Source organism: Tinamus guttatus, unplaced genomic scaffold, assembly GCF_059628265.1.
Source record: "Tinamus guttatus ecotype Peru unplaced genomic scaffold, ASM5962826v1 Tinamus_guttatus_pri_ptg000674l, whole genome shotgun sequence".
NCBI lineage: Eukaryota > Metazoa > Chordata > Aves > Tinamiformes > Tinamidae > Tinamus > Tinamus guttatus.
Window position 1 is genome coordinate 3,423,603 of NW_028289208.1, and position 26,149 is coordinate 3,449,751.

Below are 26,149 nucleotides of genomic sequence, written 5' to 3' on the forward strand. Positions count from 1 at the left end.
CCTGTTAATTTTTATTTCTTTAATAAGCCTCATGATGCCTATTGTTTTTTTTGTAAATCCTCAGCTTCTGCAATCACAAGATCATGGAAAATCCAGGACCAGGAGGGATGGCAACCGTTTTACACAGCTGCTTTTTCCTGCTGGCTGTAGGAAAGAGACTGAAAATCTGACGGTTCCCAAACCCGAAGCCTCCGAGAAAAACAGCAGGCAAATAAAAAGCGCAGCCATTACTGCTGAATGCTCTGGCTCATTTTCCTGATGCACCACCAGGATTTCTGGGACTATAAAATATGGGTGCTTGACTCACCTGCACTCTTGCAAATTACTTTTTCCTTGCTCCTGCAGTCAAAGCAACCCCCAAAAGCCAAGTGAACAGCCAAGACACTGAATTGAAATGGTCAAAAATGATGACTCAGGACACTCAAGAAACATTTTAGGGAGGTTTAAAATGCAAATGGCAGGGTTTCCATGGGGGGAAAAGGCATTCGGTTATTTTTTTTTCCACTGTTTTGTGAGTTTGGAGCCAGCTAGGAGCACACTTTCAAATGCTCGTGTCCTGCACCGTGCCAGAAAGTTACCTTTTCTGCTCCTTCCCCCCAGCCTGCTTTGGACGTAAATCCAAGACGCCAAAATAACGAGCTCCTTACGAGAGCCGCAGCGATGAGCTAGGACGGGAGCCTGTGAGAGCGGCTCTCTCATCGATTAACCGGGTATTACACTCCCAGCGCTCCGCAGAGAACAAGCCCCGATTTACCCTCAGAAACACTGCAATTTAGTTTAAAACAAAGCTCTTGACCAGGGTGATCTTAATGTTGTTTCTCTGCAGCACGGAGATTACGGGCACGCGAGCGATTCCGGCCGCATTCCCCACCAAGGCCAACACCGCAGGCAGAGCTTTCCAGTGAAGGCAGTGGGAATTCTTTCCCCCGAGCTGAATAGGAATAAGAGACTAAGTTATGGGGCTGGGCGCTCAATGAGCCACGCCGTGGTCCTGGGCACAGCACGGCACGCGGTGCCAACGCTGACGTCCCGGGGAAACCGGCCACCACCAGGAAATCCCGCGTCCCAGCCTATCCCACGACTGTACCCAAAGCAAACGCATCGTTTGTCCAAGGAAATGATCACAAAATAATTTTCACCTGGGGAAAAAAAAAAAAAAAGCCACCTATTCACTACTTCCAACGAGCCCCTTTCCACAAGCCCCTTTCCACAAGCCCTGAGCTTTCACCCCCCAGGTTTCCTCCCATCCCCTTGCTCCCTGCCCCTTTGATGGGGCTCGATTTGAACCCCGATTTCAGGTCATTTCTGGCTGTCGATATCATGTGGCGGTCAGGGAGCTCTAATGCCGTCTCCGCTGTTCAGAAATCCACGAGTCGATCCTTTCTCTCCACAGGCAGAGCCTCCGCGGCGCTGGGAGGACGCCCGCGCGCAGGCAGCTACGGGCACCCAACGCACTCGCGGCCAAAGACGCGCTCGGAGCAGCGGCCAAAGCGGATACCTGGTCTGGCAGGAGGAGCCCGAGGCAGAAGCGGGAGCGCGAGGCAGAGCTGAGCCCTCCCGAGCCCTCTTCCCACCGGCCCCGCTCCGGTTCCAGCCTCTTCCACACGCTTCAGGCGCATCTCCAGGAGGCTTCAAATTTGGGTCTCGGCTCCTCCGCGCGGCGACAGAGCCGATGGGGAGACGCGTCCCCGCGTGGCACCTCCCCGAGCATGTCCCGGGGATCGGAGCTCTCCGGAGCGCCGCAGGAGGGACGGGCAGGCGGCTGGCATGGCAGCAGCGCGCGGGGAGGGAGCGAAGGAGCTCCCAAATATCCGGGGCCGGCGCTGGCGGCTTTTAGGGAGAGCGGGAGCTTCCGCCCAGGCGGGCAACAGGTCGTCCTGTCCCCTCGGGGACAGCCGGGAAGTTCTGTACCAAGGGAGGGAGCCGGGGACACGAGGAGGGTGACACGGGCGCCGGGGGAGGAAGGCAGGGGGACATTGGGCCGTCTTTCTCGCCTGGTGCGGGGGGTACGGAGGAAGCCACCGTGTCCCCGCCACCGCCGTGGGCCGGCCCTGGTGCCCCCTGGGGCACAGGGTCCCGCCAGGCAAATGGGGGCCCGATGCGCACTGGCTCCTGACGGCCCCTGTCCCGTGTCCTGATGGCCCTGGCCCTTGTCCCTTGTGCCCCAGCCCTTTGCCCTGTCTCCTGCTCCATGGCCTTCGTCCCCTATCCTATGCCCCCCTCCCCTGCTGCCGCCCCCCGTCCTCCATCGCCCGTCCCATGCCGCTGTCGCCTGTCCCTTGCCCCCTACTCTCGCCCGCGCCGGGCTCCTCCCCGCCGCCCTCGGGCAAGTCTCCGCACCGTCCCGCCGCTACTCACCGCCGGGACGGGAGCCGGGGCGGGGCCGGGCCGGGCCGGGCCGGGCCGAGCAGCTCCCCGCGCGCTCAGCGCCGCTCCATGGCCGCTGCCCGCGGCCTCCCCGCGCCGCCCGGGGGGCGCGGCCGGGCCGGGGGCGGCGGCGGCAGGCCCCGCCCCGCGGCGGCAGGCCCCGCCCCCGGCGGGCGCCGCAGCTTCGCGCGCCCCTGTGAGGAAACCGCCCAAAGCGACGGCCGGGAGCGGCGGAGGAAGGGGGGAAATAGTGTTTTGTTCGCATCAAAGTGAAAAAAACGAGTGCTTTTTCAGGGGGAGGATGGAGGGGAGTCAGGGAGGAGGCTGCAGGGAGTGGGTCCGGAGCCGCCCGCAGTGGGGAGCAGCCCCAGGGCGCTTCCTCTCGCCCGCCTCCCAAAATGGCCCCCGCAGCGACCTGGGTGAGCGCCTCTCGCCCCCTCCAGCCGCAGGACCTCCGGCCTGAGGAGCAGCTCTCGACACGTTTATCGAGCAGTAACTACTGTAAAACATGCCACGATAACTTACCTAGGCAGCAAGCACCTCGCTGCTCAGCCCTCCTGAGCTAGATTCGAAACCTCATGCTGGGACAGAGGCTCCAAGCAGCCCCTGGGAAAGTTATTAATAAAATTTACACCAACTGCCAGGGGAACACAGTGTTTATGGACCTGAGCTGGGTTAGCACTAGAGAACGGGGCCCCCTGGAGTCCAGGCAGCCCAAGGGTGAAGGAGGGTGCTCAGAGACACCCCTGAGCAGGGGCTGCAAAACCCCATTTTTGGATGTTTGCTGACACCTGGTGTTCTGCAATGGATGCCATCTGCTTGCACGCCAGCCCCTTGGCTTTGGTTGGGATAATCACTCCACAGAAATGCTGTGTGGAGGGTTTCTTACACTGAGATGTGTTACATGAGATCCGTTGCCTAACATATAGGCAGGCGTCAAGGGAGTTGGAGGGCCAGGATCGCGGGTTGTGTTTATTTTTAAAACAGAACATCACACCACAAGGGAAAATAAGCAGACACAGCGATCCAGAGCCAGCCGCCCTTCCTTAGGATGGCCGCTCTTACACCAGGTGGCTGTTTAGGGTTAGCATTGGAGACCCAGAAACTGTAAGTGACTGGAAACTGAAAATGAAACAGAATCCGCAAGCAAGGCACACACATTCGTGTTTACTGAGTCAGAGCACATTTATTTCTACCAAAAAAAAAAAAAAAGATAAGAAAAAAGAATAGGCAGGGTGGCATGTTTCAGGCCAGTGCAACAAGAAAATAAATTACCATGGCACCGCAACAAATGAGAATACACGAGCGGTTGTCCTCAGTACAGGCGATACAATGGAGGCAGGAAGACGTGGCAGTGGCGGGGGCTGTTTTCTTTCCCTCGTGGCACACGGACCCGTGCAAACAGCCAGGAGACTGCTGCTGGGGTCGCTTTGGAAGAGGTCAAAATGGCCATTACAAAGTGCATTAAGCAGCAAGATCCCAGGACTTTTCTCCCTCATACAGAGTAGAGCCCATCCTCTATCACAGTCCTACATGAATGATGTTAAAAAGCCTGACAGAAAAAAATGACTTTTCAGCTCACATCTTGGAGTGAAATGGACTATTACAGGGAGCGCCGTGCACCCTTACATTTCCCAGAGAAGCCCTGGGTGCCAGCGGCAGGGACTGTCCTGCTGCCAAGCGCTCTCACCCGTGAAGCTGTGCAGAACTGACAGGCCTGAGATGCTCCCTTTCACACCACTCCCTTCTTTCCTGGACACCAGGAAGGTTTGCAACAGCAAATTGGCCTGAAAATACAGAATAACAGCTACATTTAGTAAAGCTTATACTTAAACTCCAGTGTTTACATCGCAAGTGCTTGAATTATAGCCTAATGAGGATTTTCACCTTTCTTTTTTTTCCTTTGTTGTTGCTTTTAAATCCTCCTTCTCAGAGTACAGTCTTGCTTGGAAAGCACATCCTACCACTACGCAGCCACATCAACATTTCACAGAGCCTAACGTTATCCTTAAATAAGGAGAGTGGCACCTCCAGAAATATCCGTCACCAGCTCTCCACCTCCTCTGCTCGGAGGTTTCCATGATCCACAATTCCTGGTTCACTCCAAAAGCCTGCCCAGATTAGACCAACACCCTCCCTGTGCTGCTGTAAACAAAATGCCATAAATAAAATACACCACAAGGCTTAAATATTTCCTGCACAAACACTTAACAAAAAAGCACATATGGCTTAACAACAACTTAATAAATAACGTGAATGGCAGTGCTCCGCTCCTGCCACCCGAGCTGTTGTTCTGCACGGGCAAGGGACAGTCCTGGTCTGTCTCATCTGCTGTGCAGCAAAATCAGTGCTTGGGATCTTCTCCACTTCCCACGTGCCCAGAATCCCAGTTCATGGAGACATGCAGGCTTCGGGGCTCAGGGAATTGCTCGAAGGAGCCCTCGTGTAGACACAACAGCAGCATTTGGAAGCAACTTGCCACTCGCTTCTCCTCGAAGAGATCAGTGCAGCTGAACCTCCCCAAATCCCCAAGTTTCTTGAAAAACACACATGAAAATGGCCCCTCACACCGAATACTCAATTTTGTTACAAATTATTTTACAAGCTCAGTCCTTTTAAGTTTTCCTGCTGAAATCTATGTCCTCATCATCAATGTACAACTCCTGGTCATCACTGGACCTTGATTTGAGATTTCAGGAGTCCTGACATTTTCACTAGGAAAGGCAATTCAAGGACACTGCTATCAAGCAAACAAATATATATATTACAGCTATATACATCACATTCTTCTTTTCCCCTGAAAATCATAGAGGTATTTCACACAGCTGCACACCATTCTTAAGAGGGCTGTTCGAGCGCCTTTCTAGTAGTGTCAAATTTTACATTCTCTCCTGGAAGATGTTCATCCTTTTACTGCAACTCGCCATAGGTGCTCTAATCTTGATCAAGGGTAATGAAATATCCCAGGGCTTTCAGAAAGCCCGAGCAGATACACCTCATCCTCTTGGAAAGAGTTTAAAAGTTGGAATGAGAACATTGATTGGCCAGCAGCAAATCCTTACAATCCTTTTTTGTTCTTCCGCATAGCATAAAATCTCACAACAAACAACACATGGAAATCTTCAGACTTGCTTAAGTGCAGTGTAGGAAGGAAGACCTCATTCTTAGATGATTTTATCTGCATGGATCTTGACTTCCCAGGCTCTTCTTGATCCCATTTAGAGCAAATTGTTGAGGACAATGGAAGACAGAGAGCAGTTCCTAGTCTCTCAAGGGCTCTTCTCTACTAGCAGGGGGAGAAACACAATCTTGAGTCTTGGAATGTCAAATTCTCAGCGAGGTCCTGAGGCACCGGATTTTTCCACAGCCTACAAGGAGAGCAGAGACGTTATTGTAGGAGGTCATGTGGGGAGGCAAGAATGTGCCTTGGTGGAGACGGCCTCTGACTGGAGAGAAGTGCTGAACCATGTCAGCAACCTGCGTTACACGCACCACCCTTCTTCATCTACCTAATTTCTTGCCGTTTACCTCAAAGCCACCCGCTGTGTTACCAAAACGTTATCAAAGATGCTTTTAGAATAGTGACTTTTCCAGTTGAGTGAAGGATGGGCAGGTCCCTCTTGCAAGATGAGGTTTTGACTGGAGTTTGGTATACAGGTTTGGCAAAGCAATGACACAGGGTGGGAGAAACTGGGAGTGTCCCAAGTATCTGCAAGATACGGATCCCAGGAGAGAGGGTGGGATGGGGCAGGAAAATGTGGAAAGGGAAACCAGATGTAACAGGAAAAAAAAAAAAAAAAAGCCTTAAAGGGAAAATGGGAAAATGCAGCAGATTTCTTGACAGAGAGACATTAAGCAAGTGACCTTTGTTTTTGTCTCATTTAAAGCCAGAAGGTCTTTTCTGTCCCTTCCTCCCGTGGCTTTCTGGGGATGTGGACCAGTCCATCTCAGGGCTGGTCACCCCGTGACATGCCCGGTTGAGCCAATACCCAGCGACAAAGCTCCGTGTCACCTGCTTACCTTATGAGTTGAATTTCTGGGCACTTGGCAAGCTCCTCTGCTAGCTTTGTGGCCCCATCTGCTCCAATGATATTCTTCTCCAGACTGTTTTAAAAAACAAGGAGAGACAAAGTCTTGGGGACCAAAAAATGCTAGAAACAGCTCCTCTTGCCACAGACACAACCTTTGTGCTTACACCTTCAGAAACTGTACTGTAGACAAATAACTAATTTCTGATCCTCTGAACCACAAACTAATGATTTCAAATAGCAAAGAACACGTATCTTGTATTTCAAAGGGCCAAAAGGAGGAAAGCTCCATCTCCTTGGGCAGGAGATGGCAGTCTGTCCCCAGGGGTAGGGCTGGGCTGTGATGCCCCTGAGCCGGTGCGTGATCTGGTGCCATCCATCGCAGCTACTGGTTGCAGTACAGCTCAGGAGCTTCTCCTGAGCTTCCCGTGAGCTCCTATGGCCCAAGGCCCACAGGTTGCTTCCTCCATTCCGGGGAGAGGAGTCTCAAAAAGGCAACTCTAAGGAAGCTACTCATCTAGACCATCCTTGTCATCAGAGAGAAATAAAAGCTTGCAGGAAGCAGCTCACCCAAGCTCACGATATGACTCGGGCCTGAGAAGTGCTACATGAGTGCCTGCCTGCTGGGTACTGCACTAGCAGGACTCGCCATCCGCTGTGTACACAGCAGGCGAAGCGAGGATTCGAACCTGGAAAGGTGGTGATTGGAGGCTCAAAAAACTCAAAAAGAGCATCCCTGGGGTTGCTGTCAGGTCATACTCACTCTAACGTCTTCAGTTTTTCCATCCTTGGGAGAGCACTGGCCAACTCCTGGGCTCCTCTGTCACCAAGGGTATTCCAAGACAATCTGAGATGGACAAGAAACCCCAACTGGTGAGTCAAGCCAAGCCCGAGAGCAGGTGAACAGGGTGAACGTCTGGGGAACAACAGCACTGCTGGGATATGACCCATCATCGAGTAGCCCAGACTAAGAGCTGCTTGCCTTCCCCGGCTTTACAAGCTTAACTGAGGAAGAGTTTCCTCAGTTTCACATCTTTGTGTGTAAGACAAGACCAGGCTGTCTTGTCACATAGCCAGGGACCACGGTTATCCCTGGAGTCCTATAGGTGCCAGGAATGCGATGCCAAAGGTGGAGGTGACAGCTGAGCACACAGGATGCTCATCTTTGGGCTGGTAGCATTAAGCTATTGTGGCAGCTAAGGTGCTCCTCAGACCTGCTCTTAAAGCCTCCCTTGGTCTCTAAACTCTTTCAAATGATAGACCATGGGGCACTTGAAAGGGTGGATTTTTCACTTTCTGGTGTTTTAGCACATGAGAAAACATGTCAGCTCCTTTCTTTGCCATGTGCTGCACAGCCTGGCCGTTTTCTTCTCCGCTGGAGATCAAAACCCTAGCATGGCCCCAGGCAGTACTTCACTGCAGCACTCAGCTACCTGCTCCTGGCGTCACACCGCAAGCAGCAGCAATGTGCCTACGCACCAAACATTGCTCTACTCCTCCCCTTACTCCATTTCGAACTCCTCAGGAATGTTGCAAGACTGCTGTCCCCACCTAGATTGTGTGGCATGAGCATCAGACCTCACCTCTGCCAGGCCTGGCAATAAAATCCTGCTTTGACAGCCCTAAGATAGCTGGGATCACCACAGAGATACCTTTTAAGGGAGGGAGATGAAGGTCTGGTGGCCTTCAACCTGGCTATGATTTGATTCACACCATTCATGAGAACTTTGTAGAAGAAGAAATGGAGGCACATAGGAACTAGCTACACTCATCTCAAAAAATGGAGGCAAAATTTGGACAACAGAGAACGTGGGCTAGGAGTCTGACCCTCATCCTGAAGAAGATACTAAAATATGAAGGATAATGGACAGGGCCTAAAGATGAGAGTTTTCCTCCATGTCCTGTTCCGCTCTGCAGACTCTGCTTCCAATAAGCTCCTACTTATACCAGGAAATGTTTTCTGGTCAATTTACTCAATTGGTAAATTACTAGTAAATTTATCGCTAAAACATACATAGCAGGAAGTATCACTAGATACTTAGTGGGGTCAAAAGTGTGACAGTAACAGCAGATATTAAGATATGTTGGAAGAAGCCCCCCTCCACGCCCACACTCACATTATCTCCTCCATGGAAGGGCACTGTCTGAAGGCACGAGAAAGCAATTTAGAAGCAACATCAGTGATGCCACAGAGTTTCATGCTGAAACAAGGAGGAGAGAGATAAAAATAATAATTTTTTTAAAAAAAGTTTTGCATTTTTAGTAGCTTGGATTCAATATCAACAATCAGGGAGCAAGAGGAGTCTCGTTCTGGCAGTGTTACCAACGGGGCCAGCCACGCACTGCCCCGGTAGCACCCAACGCCCAGGTACTTACTCAATCTTTCGGAGGTTTTTAAAGCATGGCAGACCCTTGGACAGGGCATGGACACCTCCTTCCCCAAGGCAATTTTCTGATAAGCTGCAATAATAACAGAAAAGCTTTGAGCGACCGCAGGAAGAGCAGCCACAGTCATAGAAAAGCCATAGGCAAGAGGTAACTAGGTGAGTTAACCTGCCAGTAACTAGGACCCAAGCTAAGATGAGCTAGAACTCTTAGCGACAGCAGGGACAGGCCAGACTGGGACATGGCAACTCTGGGTTACTTTCCCGCTCAGTGAAACGGGAACGACAGCCCTGTCCTAACGAGCAAGCATGAGCCCTTGCAGCAGTGGAGAGACCTGGAGATGCCACCACAGAGATGCACCAGCGCCTGAGCTGCACCGACCTGCAACCTCTCCTGCGCTGCATCTGAAACGGGCCACGAGGAGCTGTGTTAGAGTCAATGGCTGGTGTGACTGAAGAGGAATGGAAGCAAACGTGTCCAAAGGGACAGTGAGAGGAAGACAAGGGCTCTCAAAGGCTCAATGGGCAGCAGTAAGTGCCTCCCAGGCCTTACGACCAGGTGCTGCTCCATTCTCAAAGCGGAGCCACGGTATCTGTCTCCGGTGAATTTCCCGTTTCACCTTACCTGAGCTCTTCCAGCCGCTGGCATCCCACCAGGGCTCCGGCCAGCTCTGTGCTTCCACTTGGCCCAATGTTAGTGTTCTGCAAACTGACAAGAGAAGCACAAGGATTTGAGGGTTATTTCAGGATAAAGCTGTAACAAAAGCTCATATTTAACTTGCTAAGACGACAACTGTCACATCTCTTGAATTGGCACCTGGTGCTGGAAATAACCTGGGGTCTTTGTGGTTCACTCTTAATGAAGGGGCCTTGAAAAGCACATGGGCAACATGTTCCTCATGACAGTGAGGAACGACCCAAGGAACCAAAGAGTGAAGAGGACCTCGATACAAGAACCTATCTGCAAGGACTCAAGTTTCCCAGCACAGGGATTGCTTTTCTTAGTTATCTTTTGAAGATACTTTAGACTTAGCTTGGAAAACATCCTGCAGGCTACTTGAGCCCAGCTCTTTTAACCTGCAGATCTCTTGCTTTGCTACTGTGACACAGTATGGGAATATCCTATGGGTTAGAGCCTTGGAAATACTCCCACACGAGGTTTAAAAATATAGTACGTCTGAGTTCAGGGGGGAATACGAGTCAGCTGACTGCACAAGATAATAAGGGACCATGCAGGTGCTCAGGATAAGACTACCTGAAGAGGGTTTCTCAATCCTGAGCCACATAAAATAAACTCCAAATCAACCACTTCAGTCTACACCTGCTTCTTTTTTCAGCACTTTCTTTCAGCCAATCCAGAAATTCCCAGGATATCCTTCTTTCCTGGACCAGAGGCTGATACTTACTGCAGGATCTTCAGGTCATTCATGCAAGGCAGACAGAGGGCAAGTTTCATTGCTGTCATGTCACCAAAATGATTCCTAGATAGCCTAGAAGGAGCAGAAAGGAAAATGTAACTGGCAGCAAACTGCAGAGCGTCACTCCTGACCTGCATGTGGACAACACTTATCTGTGAGCCACGTTCCTCACCCACATGTGCATGGGACTAATGCGGGAGGAGAGAACGGCCGCGATCCCAAGGCACTGGGAACAGGCAGAGATAACGGGGACGCTTTGTAATCCTGCAGCAGAAGCTAAGCAGGGAAGTAAAATATGCTGTGCTCGTCCTGCGGCAATGCTGCTGGTCATCACCGTGGTGGTAGCGTGGACAGATGGGAAATCATATAATTGACTATTTGTTTATTTATTGTGAAAATTTGCTGCCTTCTTGCAGTCAACTTGGCTTATTCCACAGACTAGCCAAGCCAGGAGGCCCTTGCGAGGGGAGACTTGCCCCATGAAACACATTGGAAGGTTTAGTCCTGAGCAGCAGCAGGAGTCCTGCGTGCGTGGAGGCCAGCAGAGCAAGATGCCTCCGTTCTGCAGCCACGCAGGCTGCTCTCTGCAGCAGCTCCAGCACTGCACAGCCCTTGGGTTTGCAGCTCTGGTGGAGTCTGCACAGTTGGAGGAATCTCCAAGAAACTGCAAGGAACATATAACCCCCACCCCAGCAGATGGAGTCATTCTGGCTTTACTGGGGCCAGGTCAGACTTGGTTTCTATGCCTTTATTTGCACCCAGCTTCTTGAAGGGGCACTGGGAATGATGCACTTACAGCAGCTCCTCGATGCGCTTGCAACAGGCAAGAGCGTCCATGAGCTTTTCTCCACCGACAGGACTAGGAATGTTTCCAGAGAGGCTAAAAAAAGGCATGAAAGACAACTGAGCTAGTGGTGTCTTGGCTCCAAAAGGCTCCTGAAAGCAGGCAAGTGCCCACCGTCATCTCCAGGCACAAGGGCCTGAGCAAAGGAGTGTAACCTCCACTCTTGGAAAGTTTGCTACACCAGCATGGAAAGCTGCTGTCAGGCCCAAGTGTATTTGGGCCGGGAAAGACCTTCCATTTGCTTTGTAGTCTTTTTATGAGGTCTCTGATGAGAATGGAAACGCTGGAAGGAGTCGGGGCATTGAATAAATGATGGCAACGCAGAGCTTCCCACACAGGCTTTCCCACCAACTCTGGCTCTAACCAAAATCAAGCCAAGGAAAACAAAGTGACTCACTTGATTCTTTTCAGGTTTGGCATTTCCAGCAGGACAGCAGCTATATTTATCAGGCCTGGATCTCCAATCTTGTTGTGGCTTAAACTTTAAAGAAGGGGGGAAAAAAATAGAGAGCTGCATGGTAAAGGAAAACGCTAAGTGTCAGACAGAGCACGACATCTTATTAAACATCTCCCATGAGCTGCGTGACACAAAGTTCTCCTCTGACCTTGGCAGCAGGGTCAAAGAGCTGCTTCTCTTAACCGTCCCATGAAAAACTAATAACTGTTAATGAGGCATTAAAAAAAAATCACAAATAGCCATCAAAATCACTGCAGGATCTTATTAAGTGATGGGAAATGCCTACAGCCAGAATCTCAAGGCAGGCATGGTTATCAGGCTCCATACCACCATGGCCCAGCGTGGAGATCTAGATTCTGAGCTTTCCAGAACAGGGAAGTGCTGGGTCCAAGGTTACCCCAGCAGCGAAGGGGGCCTGCTGCCCTGCTCTGGATCCAGGAGAATCCAGGAAAAACTTAAATCCAGAGGCTTCTTTTAACACATGCGACTGCAGCAGAGTGGGATTGCACCAAGCTGCCTTTCTGAATGGCACACTCCGGTTTCCTCTAACCCAAGGTAGCTCATTATAGAGCATTTTGCAGCCTCCCTGTTTTTGTAACAACACTCTTCATAAGCACATCTGGACCTCCCCAACACCAGCACTGGTTCTTAATGCCCTGCTGACACGAGTCCACACGAAACAAGGAACTTACTCTATTTCCTCCAAGCAGTGCATTTTCCTCAAGGCATCTGCAAGACTGGGGCAGGCGTCATCACCAATACTGTTATGGTTCAGGCTGGAAATGAGAGCCCCAGAAAAAAAGGGACATTAAGCTAGCATTCCTCAAAATAACGAGGCTATGGGCGACCTGCAGTCACATACTCACAGCAGTCTTTTCAGAGAGGGCATTTCACCAAGGCCCAGCACAAGCTTAGGAACAGTAGCATCGCTGAGGCTCATGTGGCCTAGGCTAAAAGATAAAGAGATGCAGGGAGAACTAACTATTCAAGGGTCAGACCAGGGTGCCAGAGTATGTAAGGAAGGAAAGCAGGGGAAGGCTCAGAGCCATGGCCACCAGACCACCCTCTGGGACTGAAATGTTGGTTCTGAATTTGCTGATCTGGAATCGCTGCCTCCCAGCTCAGACATGATCCATACAAATGCCAGGTACCCAAACGTTTGGTTTCCCCATGAGACACTGACCACCGATCTCCATCTTTCCCACCCCTCCTTCTTTACAAATTAAAAGGCAGCGTCGCTGATTCTGTATCTGAAGCTCCCCAGCTGTCAGGAGACACTTCCACCTGTCCCCACTATGGGCAGAAAGGAGGGTGCAGTTTAACTAAGGCATCTAGAGAGACCTGGACAGCCCGGTGACGAGGCACTTACTTAAGCTCTTCGATAGCCTGGCAGTTCTGCAAGCCGGCAATCAAGTAATCAACTCCCGTGGGCACAATCCTACTAGAGGTGAGTCTGCAAAACAGCCAGGATCAAACAAGAAGGTCCTCACAGATGGGCTCAGCACCAGTCACAGAGCTCATGGCCACCTTCCACACCAGGAGCTTTTCAGGGAGGAGCAGGGCAAGGGATAGTGTTTAGCAATGTGTAAAGCACAGAGGGGAGACCACAGCCATGCACATTCAGCAGCAGAAAGCAAAATGAGGCATGAGGACATACGCAAACTTCTTCAACGCTGGAAGAGGCAGCAGAACACTGACTAGCATTTCTGCCTCGTCACCCTGGAGCTCGACGTGAGACCATCTGTAAGAACACAACAACAGGTCTGGGCTATACCCACTATTGACAAAACGTCTGCAGCCAGCCCACAGCCAAAGCACTGAGGTGCTGGGACATCCCGAGAAGGTCCCAGGACACCTGAGAACGGCCCACAGAAGCTCCCAGTCATGGTAAGAGAGCCCAGGTTATCTGGGCAGAGTGACTTAGGCCCATTCACAGGACAGCCTAGAGAGCCTCTGAGCACGCAGCCACTTTGATTTTCCACCCAAACTCCCTAAGGAAAAGAGAAGGGGAGTCCAGAGGGCAAGGACTAGGACCTTGTTCCCTCTCACACAAAAGGACAAGCTGCTTCCTTCTCCCCACAAAAGCCCGTGCTGCCTGGCAGCTCACCTCAGTTCCTGAAGCTGGGCACATTTTTCACGAAGCCTTTGATAGAAACAAGCGCGCCCAACGTCCAGCTCGTACAGGTTGAGTCTGTGGGATGAAAATACACACAACTGTGCAGCGGCATTCGCAGCGGCCCCCAGCCTGCCCGCTGCAGCCCCGTTAGGAACAAGCATATTTTTTCCCTCGTGCAGGTTTAGCATGGACCTGGAAGAGGTTGGCCTGCAGGACACCAGCCCAGCGCAGGGCTACAAGGATGCTCAGGGGCCTGGAACATCTGCCCTATGAGGAGAGGCTGAGGGAGCTGGGCCTGTTCAGCCTGGAGAAGAGAAGGCTGAGAGGGGACCTGAGCAGTGTCTAGAAGTACCTCAAGGGAGGCAGTGAGGAGGATGGTGCTGGCCTCTTTTCACTGGTGGCCACCGACAGAACTAGAGGAAACAGCCAGAAACTGAAACACCAAAAGTTCCACAGGAACTTAAGGAAAAATTTCTTGCCAGTGAGGGTGCCAGAGCCCTGGAACAGGCTGCCCAGAGAGGTTGTGGAGTCTCCTTCTCTGGAGATCTTCCAAACCCGCTTGGATGCAGTCCTGTGCCACGTGCTCTAGGTGACCCTGCGTGTGCAGGGGGTTGGACTAGACCTCTAGAGGTCCCTTCCAACCTTAGGCGTTCTGTGATTCTATGACACATGCAAGAATAACATGAATAATCCCTCAGCTTGTGTGGTACAGAGGAGCTCTGGAACTGAGCCCATGGAGCCCTAAGCTCCAGACCCCGCTATGATTTTCCTGATCTCACAGTGACTTGCAGAACAAGCAGCAAATAACGCTGAATAGGGCCTTTCTCACCTGCTAACGACTGACTCCATCTTCTCCATGCAGGGTGGGAAGCCCACGCATAACTGGAAGAGGGTTTTATCTTTACATATCCTGGAAGGCAGAGAGAACATCATGAGTTTGTGTAGTCTGGGTGGGGGAAGAAAATGCAATTTTCCAGAAGAATAACGAGGAGGACCGGACGGGACAGGACTGTGCTGTTGCGTGAATGCTAATCACCTCTCTTGGGAGAGGCTTGCAAGGTTTAACCTCAGTCAAAAAAACTGCCTCTAACTTTATCTGAGCCAGCCCAGTGTCAGCCAGCCTTGCCAAACCTGCCCCATGCAGCCCTTTGCCTTGTTTTCTGGTGGTTAGTATGGCACAAGCACAGCCAGAGGCTCGTCACTGCTCTCCTGCACAAATGCTCCAGGACTACTACAGCCTCAGCTGGGCACCTTTCCCCTGCGTGAGACCACGAACAGGGCTCCCTCCCACTACCCGATCACAAACCTTCTCAGGTTGTGAGACTTAATCGACAGATATCTGGGGCAAATGCAGTTCAAGTGGGTTAGTGGCTTGCAAATGCATTGGAGAATGAGAAGAGAGAAGAATGAGCGCAAATAAGAGCGCCACCTTCAACCCCATTTCCTTAAAAAAGCGGGTGGGCTAAAAGAAAAAATATAAAATATGTCAGAACTTGAGGCACTACTTACGTGATCTCGGTAATGTTCCCACAGGCCTGGAGAGCCAGCTCAAGAAGACTCTTGACACTTTCTTCACTTACCCATGGCTCTTCTATGCTGCAGAGAAGCATACAGACAGCTCTGCTTTAGTCTCCTGCTTCTTTATGAAGCAGGTGGAGGTCTAGCAAGACAGCACAGACTACAGCCACAGCTCTCTATGAAGCAGCAAAGTGCTCTGAGATGTTGGGAACATTAGCTCAGTAACGAATCAAGGAGATATAGCCAAAACACCAACAACTTAGAGTGGGAATTTCTCGGAGCAATGCTGCCTATCTTTGAAAGAATCACAGCTCTCTGATGCTTTTGAAGAAAGCAGATCTTAAATTATCAAGCCAGCCCCAGATGGATAGGTAGAACATGACAGTGACACTCTACCTGATTTTCAGAGGACCCAGGTTTTTCTTCAGAGAATGCAAAAGAACCTCTGCAATTTGGACTGTCACATTGTTCTTTGAGGATCTAGAACAAAAGGTCGGGGAAATAAAGGCTTGCGAACAGGCCAGGCCAAAGAGGTCCAAACAGGATTATCTTGGGTCGTTAGCTCACACGTATTCTGTCAGACTGGAGCACTTTCCCAGGACCGAGCACAGCTTTTCCAGGTGCTCTGGCTGAAAGCTGCACTCTGTGAGTCTGAAAAGATGCAGAAGAGAACAGTCTTAGTTTCTTATGAACAGTCAAGCTTTCTGACCTGGCAATCCTCACAGATTTCCTCACAGAAAAAAAAAAAAGAAAAAAAAAAAAAAAAGATGACACCCAAACCTTAAATGCTTTGCAGGGCTTCCAGAGACTCTGGCAATGTTTTAAAAGCATCTGTTGAGCTGTGCTCATGCAGGCCTCCCTAATGGCTTTCCTATGGCAGTACTACAGCTCTGCAGAGCACCTGTGAGCGACCCCACGGGGGTCATGGTGACACCAAGCAGGTACCCACCATGATACACTCAAAAGTCCTGGTCACCTGATCCTCCAGAGAAGGGGCCTGTCCAGAGCACCCCCCAGGGCTTTTTTGGATGTGAACACTTTTCTTCACTAAGGGAACTACAGCATGGAGTGAAGTTGGGCAAGGTATGGCAAGGTCTCATTCAGGAATATTCAGATATAACCAGTTCAGATATAACCAAGGTGACAGCATTGAATAAGATTTATGAAGGCAGACAAGGCAGTGTGACACCTTCAGCCCACTGCAGAGGTGAAGAACAGTCAGCACAGAAGCTGTGAGATAAGGGGATGTGGGATTTTAGGTGATGTGAAAAAGCACTTCCCATTAGGTGAATCGACAAAAATATACCATAAATTACTGCAAAACATCACTGTGCCTGGAGCACAAAGGTGAAAAGAGGTTTTGTCTCCCTTCTCCCTGGGAAAATACCACCTTTGTCAAAGAAATCACACAAAAAAGTCTGTACTGTTACCTCAGAACCTTTCTTGGATCATTTCTGGTTGTCAGCTTGATGATTAAAGTCGCTTTGGAGCACAAACTGCACAAGAGAGACATGTGAGTGTGAAAGCCACTATTTCCCCAGTGGTCAGAATTTAAGGGCACATCAAAAGGCACAAAGCAACACAGCAGTGATCTAGTTACCCAACCCAGCTATATTTGGCCAGTAGAAATGGATATAAAACAAAGTTTTGCCCACACAATATATGAGAAGTTAGTTATAGCCCTTGTTGTTATTGCCTGAAGATCACAAACTATACAATAACCAAAAGGAAAATACACAGAGAAGAGTCAAGAATTAGTAGCAAGAAACACCTACCTGACTTGAATTTCAGTGGTATTTCCAGATGTGGAAAAGGTATTTATGAGATCCAGAACTCCATCCTGAGAAACCCTGTTATGGCTGAGGCTGCCAAGAAGAAAGCAGGAAAGTTCTTAAGATGTCAAGTGGGTTGTTTCCAAGCTCCTTAGCCACAGAAGCTGAATTCAGGTTGGCACTGAAGGCAAAGCAGTTTGTGGGTCCCTTCCTGTCAAAGCCAAATGTACCAAACCCCTCCAAGACACATCCCCAAAAGCTTGGGTGACAAAGCCAACTTCCAGCTTGCCTGAGTGGCACTAGAAAGGCAGCCTGCAGACACCCTTTGCCCATCAGAGGGGGAAAAAGTGAGGCCAGAGTAGGGCACATCTGAGCTCACAAGATCTCTGTGCCTTGAGTTATTTAAAGGGGATAATCCTCACAGAGCGGCGATGACTTGAAAACTCAGGCGACTCCATCAACTTCTGCCATGCTCCTCCACTCAGGAGCATGGTAGCTCCCACTGATGCCAAGGGAAGGGCTGACAGACTTCAGCAGGGCTGGGATGAGACCCCGAGTCACATCCATAGTCACTTGGAGCTTGTTTCTCCAGCCGTGCTGGATGAGAGGCCCAGCCACTGGCTCCATGGATGAGCTCTGCGAGGCACCTGCTGCTCCTCCCAGGGCATCCTGCTCTAAAAAGGGCTCGAGAAATTCCCCAAACACTCAGGTTCACAGAGCACTCTCTTACTTGAGGGAACAGGTAACGGATGCCTGATGCAAGTGGTCCAAGAGACGCCTCAGGCCTTCATCTCCCAGCTGATTCCTGGAAAGACTGAAAGACAGAATGAGTTGGAGAACAAACTCAGCCTTTTGAGCATTAGTGCTCCTGTAAAAAGCTACTTCTGAGAAAAAAAGATAAATTTCCTGGGCTTAAATCCCAGCTAAGTCTTTACAGTTCTGTCTCATACAAGCTGCTACCCTACAAACACAAACTCCAGCGAGGTAACTCTCAGGTGAAGCCATGGCGTAAATACATCAAAACAGCCACCACTGAATGAAAACCCCAAGGATGCTGTCCCATACAAGCTCAATTCTTCTCAAAAGGCACATAGAGGAGCTGTGCAATTGCTGATTTTCTTCCATTTCCAGGTATTTTGAGACAGCAACTGGCACACACCAATAGACTGAGAAAGCAGGGCAATGGACTCAGCTCTCCCTCAGTGACTCCTGTTCAAGGACCCAGGAAAAACACTTACTTTATTTCTGCCAGCCACCCATGCTGCTCCAGGACACTGCAGAGCTCATCTAGCTGCTCTTCACCAATGGCACAGTCAATCAGTCTACATAAGAGAGAAAACAAGAGTGTTCAAGTATGTCCAGCAGCCAGGCTCAGCATCAACAGAGAGCCACTTGGCAGCAGATGCTTTTTTTATACCAGTCTGTGTGCAACATTGGGGTTTTTAAAGTTGGTGATGTGATCCCTCTGCTGAGATGAATGTAGTTTTGCGTCTTTCACGTTTCTTACACCACCTCCATGAAGCTAGCAAGGATCAACCCAGGGTTACAGGTCTTTTATTGCCTGGGTGTCTAACTGGAGATGTGTTAGAGTCTTCTTTGCAGGCAGAGTAAGCAACCATCACTCCCCCAGAGGTTGCAGATGTGCGACACGTGTACATCACACAGATGTTCACCTGGAGTTGGTCACTCAGAATTTGAGGAACATGAGGAAAATGTGACAGAGCTCAACTCAGTTGCCTGTGCAGTGGAATCTGATGCCACTTAGGATGACCAGGCCCATAGCCATTCGAGCTATGCACCCCTGCTATCCCATGGCATCTTAAATGGTGCCAAGATTTGCATTGAGGCAGCTGAATTAAGCCCTAGATCCTAAGTTACTAGCCCTAGCTCTTTGATTAGCAACCCATGTGTCCTCATCCAACCATGAGGTTTGTTCACTTGCACTGTTATTTCAAACCTAGTTAAAATAAATGAATTTGCAATTGTTGCATGCCAGTACCTGCAGGATGTCTTTTTGTTTTCCATGCTTGTTCCAAAATGCAGGAAAGCATTTTTCCTTGCCCTGCAGCAAACACAAAGACAGTCCTTCAGCCACATTCTTCAAAGGAAACAAGCTTTAGATTCTCTGCAGAGCTGAGCTGCCGGGCTACAGTCTGAATGTCTTACCTCACTTCTACCTTTCTGATCCGCTCACAGAGGTTGATGGAGTTGGCCAGTAAGATGATGCAGTGTGGAGAAAAGTTATTGTTCCTAATACTGGAAAGAAAGAATGAAATCAGCTCACAGAAAGAGTGGCTCCTATACCTAGGGTCTGATTCTCCCCTTGCTTCCTCCTGAGATGCAAAAGCCTGGATCCATCCCATTTAATTCAAAATCACTGAGTGAGGAGCTGAAGTTTGGAGCAGGGTTCCTTTTGTATCAACAAAGATGGCAAGATCCCAAGGGGGAGTTTCAGAGCTCAGCTGAAGCTTTGGCTCAGTTGTGCTGGGTCATCCTCTGCAAACACTTCTTTGTCTCCTTGGGCTAACAAGAGAGCCCAGGCCAAGGGGTTACCCTGAATTACCCTGAACACCTCCTCTTGGAGTGGTAAAGGGCAGGCAATCGGCTGGGAGAGACACGGCCTTGAAAAGAACCTCCCCAAGGGAGTGAATTCAGTCTCCCAAGATAGCAGCTCCTCCACACTATCACCTTGCAGGACACAACTAAGCCCTTCTGTGTCCTTTTTTGCCCCCATGGTGACAATCTGTCTGCACCTTCAGGGTAATGCCTAATTCCATGCCTAAATAGCTGACACTCTATAGCACTTGACACTAAGCGGGCAACATCGTTGCCTCGCGGCAGCAGCCAAAGCAGGTTCCCAAACACACCTCAGCAGTATCAGATGATGGAGACGAGGCAGGAAGGTCAGTAATCTCTTAATGCATTGCTCATTCAAAGAATTCCCAGACAGGCTGCAAAACATGGAGGAAAACAAGTTCCAAGAAATGCTGGGACAATCTCTAAGTATTTCTGTAATACCACTATGGGCATGCGCACAAAAATGGCCCCGGGTGGGTCATGGGCAAATGCTGAAATAAGACCACGTCCAGAAGTGTGCTGAGAGTTAGGTCAAATTTAGTCTTTATGGCTAAAGAGGCTGGTTCTTGTGTTTCTTTACAACCAGTCAAAATTGCAGTGTTAAGTTTTACTTTTGTGTTAGTGTAAATTTATAAAAATTATGTTACTGCTGCATTTCCCGCATGCAATGCTGCTATCCTGCAGCTTGTTATTATTCATTTTTTATTTCAAGCAATATTCTTTTAATTTTCTTGGCACCAGGCTCCTGTTTGCAGGGTGACCAGTTCTTCAAGAGTCGGTTCTTGGCTTTCTGGGCAAGGTGCTGTCCCTGCGGCTACATTGCAAGCAGGATCTCAAGCACTAGCTGGTGCTTTACCACATGACTGAGGAAGACTAGGAGAACATGTTTTCTGAGCTGTTTATCCGCAGATTTGATAGAAAAGACCAAAATCTGTCTGAACTAGCAAGGATAGGGCAAAGCATGGATTTATCTAAACATCTAGCTGAAGTCTTAGGGCATTTCTTGGTCATGGTAAGTCAACTTGGAGGTCCCATATGCTGCCCAGAGCGTGCCCTGAATGCAGTCTGAGCTAGCAGTTTGGGAAAGCGACCCTGATGGGAGAAGACATTTCCCTGCCCTGCCTTGGACTCCACCTGGGGAAAGCAGAACCCATTTGCTCAGTCTTTGCACACTGTTCCACACATCCTGGCTTCCTCCATTCAGCTGCTCCTCAGCTCTAGGTGCAGGGCAACCGAGGCAGCAGAGTGATGCTGATTCCTACCTACTGCTGATCCAGCTCCCCTCTCTGCAGCTGTGGGCTGGGAAGACGGACACACGGACAGATGTGGTTGCTGCATGCGTGGCACTTACTCAATTTGTGTGAGCTGGGTGCAGGCAGACAGGATCTGGCAGAGCCTGCTCACATCCTCAGGAGCCATCGCGCAGTCCCTGAGACTGAAGCACACAAAGCCCTCAGGAGCTCAATGCTTCCCACCCCCACGTGCAGCACCACTCCCTGCCACCCCGAATCACCGCCCTGCTGCGGTGGTGCCTCCCTGCAGCCACATCACCGGGACTTACATTGCCTCTAGGCACTGGACAGCATCCTCCCCTGCTGCCTACTGTTCCAGCTCTCCTGCAGCAAGGCAGAGGATGGTGCCTCCTCTACCCTTCTCCAAAAAGGAAACTGGAAAAACCTCCCAGGGGATGAGTCTCCAGGAGCCAGGTCTCTATCTCATTACTTAGAGGTGGCACACTGTCCTCCTGCCCCAGGAGAGCGGGGCAACGTCTAAGAGCTTGGCCAAGCAGAAGGTGCACCTTTTATTTTAATACACGCACTCATAGCAGTGGATGTCCCAGGTCTATCCCAGGAGGGTGTATTATTCGCCCAGCGCTGTCTCTCTGGTGGCCACACAGCCAGGAATGGCGGCAGCTGGTCTGGAAGGCTTTTCCAAATTATAACCATCCAAGATCATCTTCTTGTAACCAAGTGTTATTTTTAGGATTGGCCTCCTAGAGCAGTTTTAGCAGGGAAGGGAATGGAAAGGATATATACTAAAGATAGACCTTTTCCAGAGGTGTGGAATATGTGTCACCACCCCTTCCCATTTCTGTGCTCGCTCCATCAGTAACGATGGGTTATGCACAGAGGAAAGAAACGTCTGCTTTCCAAGAGAGCTGAACCTGTCTCTGAACATAGGGCACAGAGCAGCTCTTTGAGGAGCAAGACCTGGAGACATGTCGGGTCCCACATGTTTTGCTAAAGATACAGACCCCACAGCCCTCTCTCCTCCCACTCTTGGGTGACAAAAGGGAGTTGGGGTTGCCATACCAAAAGCACTGGCTGTTTGTTCCAGGCTTGGGATGCGTCAGGAAACATCTTCTGGATCTGCTGACACTTCTGACCCTGAGGAAAGAATGTTTTTCCCCCCATCAGCTGTGCTGTTATCGCCCTCATGTAGCAGACTCTTTACCCTGCAGCTTGGTGAGGTGGTGACAGGGGCCTCTTGCTCCAGTCTGCCTCCCTTCCCCACCTGCCTGTATCAGGCTCCTGTTGTGCCCAGAACTGAAAGGGTCTTAGTGCCTCTCTGCAGAGCCCAGATAGCTCTGGATCCATGACTAAAGCCCCAGTGAGCACCAGGACACTAGAGTCTGCACTATGCCCTCAAACTGCTCTCAGTCACCCCAAAATGCATCGTCCTGCTACCCCCTGCTCCCCCACCCAGGCTGGAGCTCGGAGCCAAACAGCTCTTTAACTAATTGGGACATCTCAGGGACTCACACATCAGAGGAGCTCGACAGACAGCTCAGTCAGTATGATCTTACCCGATTCTTTCCCAAAAGGTTATGTGAACCTCCTGTGTGTGTCCTAAGCTGCAATCAGAGAACATGATTAGCACAGAGTTTGAAGACAAACATTCATGTATCATTCCCTGAAAAACAGGTCCTTTAGTCTTACATAGCACAGAAATATAGAAAAAAAACTCTCCTGGCCATACCTGAGGTTCATAGTTTTAATCTGTTCCCCTGCAGACAAGGATTGAGCTAAAAAAGGCACCGAGTTCAGGGAGATCTCATTGCGATCCAGCCTAGAGAAAGGAGAGATGAAATGAGCCTCTGAAAGCAAAACTAGTAGCGGTTTGCACAGTCACCAGATTAGAACAGAAGTCCTCAGAGGCTGCTTCTCTATCACCTTGCTGTTCCTGTTTCCCACCGCAGTTCTGCCCACGCAGCTCACTCCAGGGAGTGCTAAATGTGGCCGCTGCTTTGAGGGTTCCTCCTGCCCTACAGTGGTGCAAGTTAACAACAACCCCCGGCTGTCCGGGCGGTCATGGCAATACAAAACCCACAGCAATAAGGAACAGTCTCGGGTCTATCAGATCTGTCACAGTCTCTAGCACGACCGCAGTGACTTGGATGGTGGTGAAAGGAGGGGAAAACCCATGTTTCATGACACTGAAGGGAGAAGCATCTCTTTCCATAGAGACAAGCGATGCTACAATCCTACCCTAGCCTCTCGTGCAGTGCATTTGTGATGGGACTGCCAGGCAAAATACTCAAAAATATCAGCCCTATTCCAGGGCAGAATTCAGATGTCACTGCTGAAGCTGGAGCTCTCCAGCATTTGTCTTCCAAAGATGCCCAGTTCTGGGAGGTGGAAGTCTATTCCTTCAGGGTTATGTGTGCACAGCCCCTCAAGCACTGATCTGAGCAAAGTTTCAAGTGAAATCAGGCTGTCCCAGACCACAGATGGGGTAAGACCAGACGGCACTATCCTTGACAAAACTCAGACTATAATGTCTGTATCAGATGCTACGCTTGATCCTGAACAGTCTTTCTCAAACCTCGATGGTGTTTCTACAACCAGGACTCCTAGAAAACCTATCTCTAAGCAAGGAGAAACAGGAGCTACTTACTTGAGCGAACGTAACATTGTCAGACTCGGGATGAGTTGAAACAGCTGATAGAGGCCTTTGTCTCCCAGAGCAGTATTTGATAGGCTAGGATTTAAAGGAAGATATTTAACTTTTATTTAAAAGAAAAGAAAACAGAAAAGAAATATAGACCCCAGACAGCTCTTAGTATCAAGACCTCTGAAATCAAAAACCTATCACCCTTATTCAAATAATATGTTCACTTCCCCTTCTCCTCCGAAGAGGAGAACCTCTTCCTCTAGGAAATCTTGGGGCTGGAGTTACATCAACACAAGAAAGCTAAGAACCTAGCGTGGGGCTCCTCCCTTCCTCATGTAGCAGACCCTCTGGACCAAGAGTGCTGCTTCATGCAGTTACCAGCACCTAGGAGGTCATAGCTCTGAAAATGATCAGCCTGGACAGGCCCAACAGAAAGGCCAGGCATTAGTCCTGGAGAAGAAGCCCCTCAGGTGGATGAAATTAGTGCCCAAGGATTCAGATCATCTATGTGCCCATGTCAGATCAAGACTACGTGACTGCGCTGCTCCTTGTTCTGCCCTCCAGAGCTAGGTGCTAGGCGTGCACGTTGCCAGAGTCATGGGTATCTTTCCATCAGTGCTAGGTCTGTTGGCCTCTGGGCAAACCAAATGGTTCTTCCCAAGTAGCCTTAGCAGAGGCAAACCCTTTGGTGCAGAAGGTCCTTGCACGTGGTGTGGGATCAAGAGCAGAACAAAAATTATGGCCAAAATGGCATTTTCACAATATCCCAACAAACTGCAGGTGTAGAACATACGAGTAATGAAGGACTCACTCCAGCTCTGAGACACTGCTACATTCCTTTAGGACTGCACACAGCTTCTCCAGGTCACTGACTTGAAGACGACTGTCGGTCAGTCTAGGAGGAAAAGGAAAATCAGTGGTCCAGGAATGTAAGGTTGCAAAGACTGTAAACCTCACTCTTTTGCAAAGGCAGATAACAAGTCAGGAGATAGTGTAAAATTAATAATTCCCTTGAAACATCTTGCTTTTCTTGGCTGCAAAATCTGATAAGCTCTGCTTCAGGCTCTTGTCTGCAAGAGGAGAGCAGAGGGGTGCACTAAATCTCAAAGGAAACCTGCAGCACAAAGAACCCAGTCCCCAGCGTCCTGGTTAAAAGCCTTCAGGCACATTTGTTTCCATTCCTCTCCGCAGCCTAAGAGACAGCTGGGCATAGTCTGAGATAAAGCTTAACGGGAACACCTTCCCCTCCAAAGATGGGTCCAGCTCCGGACGCGCTTCCAAGAAGAGCAACAAACACCCCCAACACCCCGAGCTCCGGCTCCACGCACTGTGACATGAGCACACGGAGCCGATTCACTAACCGGTCACCGTGGTCATTCTGTGAGAAAGAGACCGTAACCCAGACTCTTGTGGGAGACCACAGACCCAAGCACAGAGAGTTTACTGCGCCACAGGCAGGGACTGACGAGCCACTGATTGATGGGATCTTTACCAGCCCTCTCATGATTCACCATTCAACTTGGAATAACTTGGATATGCTGCTTTCATCTGCTCTAGGACCCAGAGATTGGTAATACATGAAAAAAATTCATACTACCTTATTTTTTTTGAAGCAGTAGGTGTCTGGTTTTCTTCTCTATCTTCTTGGTCACTGGTAGAGAACACTGGTTCTTCCCTAGTAAGTGGGCACAAAAGCAAAACAAATTAAGGGTAAGTTACTGAAACTTCAGCAATTTCAGAAATCCCTGGGGTTCATATGGCTCTAAATGACATTCCTATCTTGCCATTTATATCTTCCCAGGGACTAACCAAATACTTGAGAATGCAGATGAGTGGGTGAGAAGGGGAAGACAGACAGATTTCCCATCTGAGCTTCAGTTTGATGGAGAATTTGGCTTTTCCCTAAGTACGTTTTGTGAATAGAACCCATGTCTGTGGAGAAATTCAGGTTTCTCATGAAGAAATGCAACATCCAAATCACAAAACACCTGAGTTTGAAAGGTAGTCACAGTTGTGTGCCTCGGGCTGTCATTCTCCTCCAAACATGGGCACAGCAACTGGGCTGCATGCTGAGATAGCCCTGCTGTTTTGGTCTGGGCACTTGGGGGTTGTTTGTCTTTACAATTCCCTGTTATCAGAAAGCACAGTCGTCACTGAACAGGTTGCTTTGCTTAGGAGGATATGGGTGAAACATGCTCTAGAGTCATAAGAGAAGAAATATATATATAGAAGCTATAGAAGCTAGCCTAGAAGATCCAAAATGACCAAGAAAAGGAGGAGAAAGCGCTACTACATTTGGATTAAGTGGAGGACAAAAAGCAAGAATTGCTGTGAGGTAGGGCGTTATCCTTTGGCTCTCAAAATGAGATACGAGACCGAAACAGAATCTTGAGGAAAAGGAAATATCTGTCCAAACATACTCTACCTGGAATAAGGAGAAGCAGATTCTCTGTACCCTGTAAACCTCAAGATTGCAGTGTTATGCCACAGGCTGAGGGAGGAATAGAAAGAGCAGCAGTTAATCAACATCACATTTCGGTTATTTAGATGAATTCATGTTTTATGAATGCTCCATTTTGCTGGAGATCTGTTTAAAACTCTGTGTTGCCATCAGTCACTTAAAATATTGCCTAAGCAAGCAAAACATCATGCCATTGGCCTTAAATCCTGAGTGGATCAATTTATGTAGTATCAGATGACTCAGTGCCTCAGAACCATTCAAAGAGAAGGTGCAGAAAAACCTGTTGCTACTGAAAACAACCCAATGTGTTTCC

At 49.6% G+C, this 26,149-nt stretch overlaps 1 protein-coding gene across 1 annotated transcript in view; it reads right to left on the reverse strand.

Annotated features, from left to right (window-relative positions):
• Positions 1-5,542: 5,542 nt before the first annotated feature.
• NLRC5 (NLR family CARD domain containing 5) overlaps positions 5,543-26,149 on the reverse strand; it is a 37,618-nt gene continuing 17,011 nt past the window's right edge. The window contains exons 14-46 of the mRNA XM_088536464.1: positions 25,801-25,866; positions 24,973-25,050; positions 24,187-24,270; positions 23,379-23,462; positions 22,461-22,550; positions 22,288-22,335; positions 21,794-21,859; positions 20,833-20,916; positions 19,772-19,855; positions 19,071-19,160; positions 18,904-18,966; positions 18,143-18,226; positions 17,635-17,718; positions 16,908-16,997; positions 16,563-16,628; positions 15,700-15,783; positions 15,529-15,612; positions 15,124-15,210; positions 14,444-14,524; positions 13,606-13,689; positions 13,156-13,239; positions 12,868-12,951; positions 12,365-12,448; positions 12,191-12,274; positions 11,439-11,522; positions 10,994-11,077; positions 10,186-10,269; positions 9,405-9,488; positions 8,772-8,855; positions 8,513-8,596; positions 7,159-7,242; positions 6,388-6,471; positions 5,543-5,735 (exon numbers count right to left, since the gene is read on the reverse strand). Coding sequence (XP_088392590.1) covers positions 5,654-5,735; positions 6,388-6,471; positions 7,159-7,242; positions 8,513-8,596; positions 8,772-8,855; positions 9,405-9,488; positions 10,186-10,269; positions 10,994-11,077; positions 11,439-11,522; positions 12,191-12,274; positions 12,365-12,448; positions 12,868-12,951; positions 13,156-13,239; positions 13,606-13,689; positions 14,444-14,524; positions 15,124-15,210; positions 15,529-15,612; positions 15,700-15,783; positions 16,563-16,628; positions 16,908-16,997; positions 17,635-17,718; positions 18,143-18,226; positions 18,904-18,966; positions 19,071-19,160; positions 19,772-19,855; positions 20,833-20,916; positions 21,794-21,859; positions 22,288-22,335; positions 22,461-22,550; positions 23,379-23,462; positions 24,187-24,270; positions 24,973-25,050; positions 25,801-25,866 — 2,671 coding nt within the window. The 3' untranslated portion in view covers positions 5,543-5,653. The remainder of the gene's footprint in view (positions 5,736-6,387; positions 6,472-7,158; positions 7,243-8,512; positions 8,597-8,771; positions 8,856-9,404; positions 9,489-10,185; positions 10,270-10,993; positions 11,078-11,438; positions 11,523-12,190; positions 12,275-12,364; positions 12,449-12,867; positions 12,952-13,155; positions 13,240-13,605; positions 13,690-14,443; positions 14,525-15,123; positions 15,211-15,528; positions 15,613-15,699; positions 15,784-16,562; positions 16,629-16,907; positions 16,998-17,634; positions 17,719-18,142; positions 18,227-18,903; positions 18,967-19,070; positions 19,161-19,771; positions 19,856-20,832; positions 20,917-21,793; positions 21,860-22,287; positions 22,336-22,460; positions 22,551-23,378; positions 23,463-24,186; positions 24,271-24,972; positions 25,051-25,800; positions 25,867-26,149) is intronic.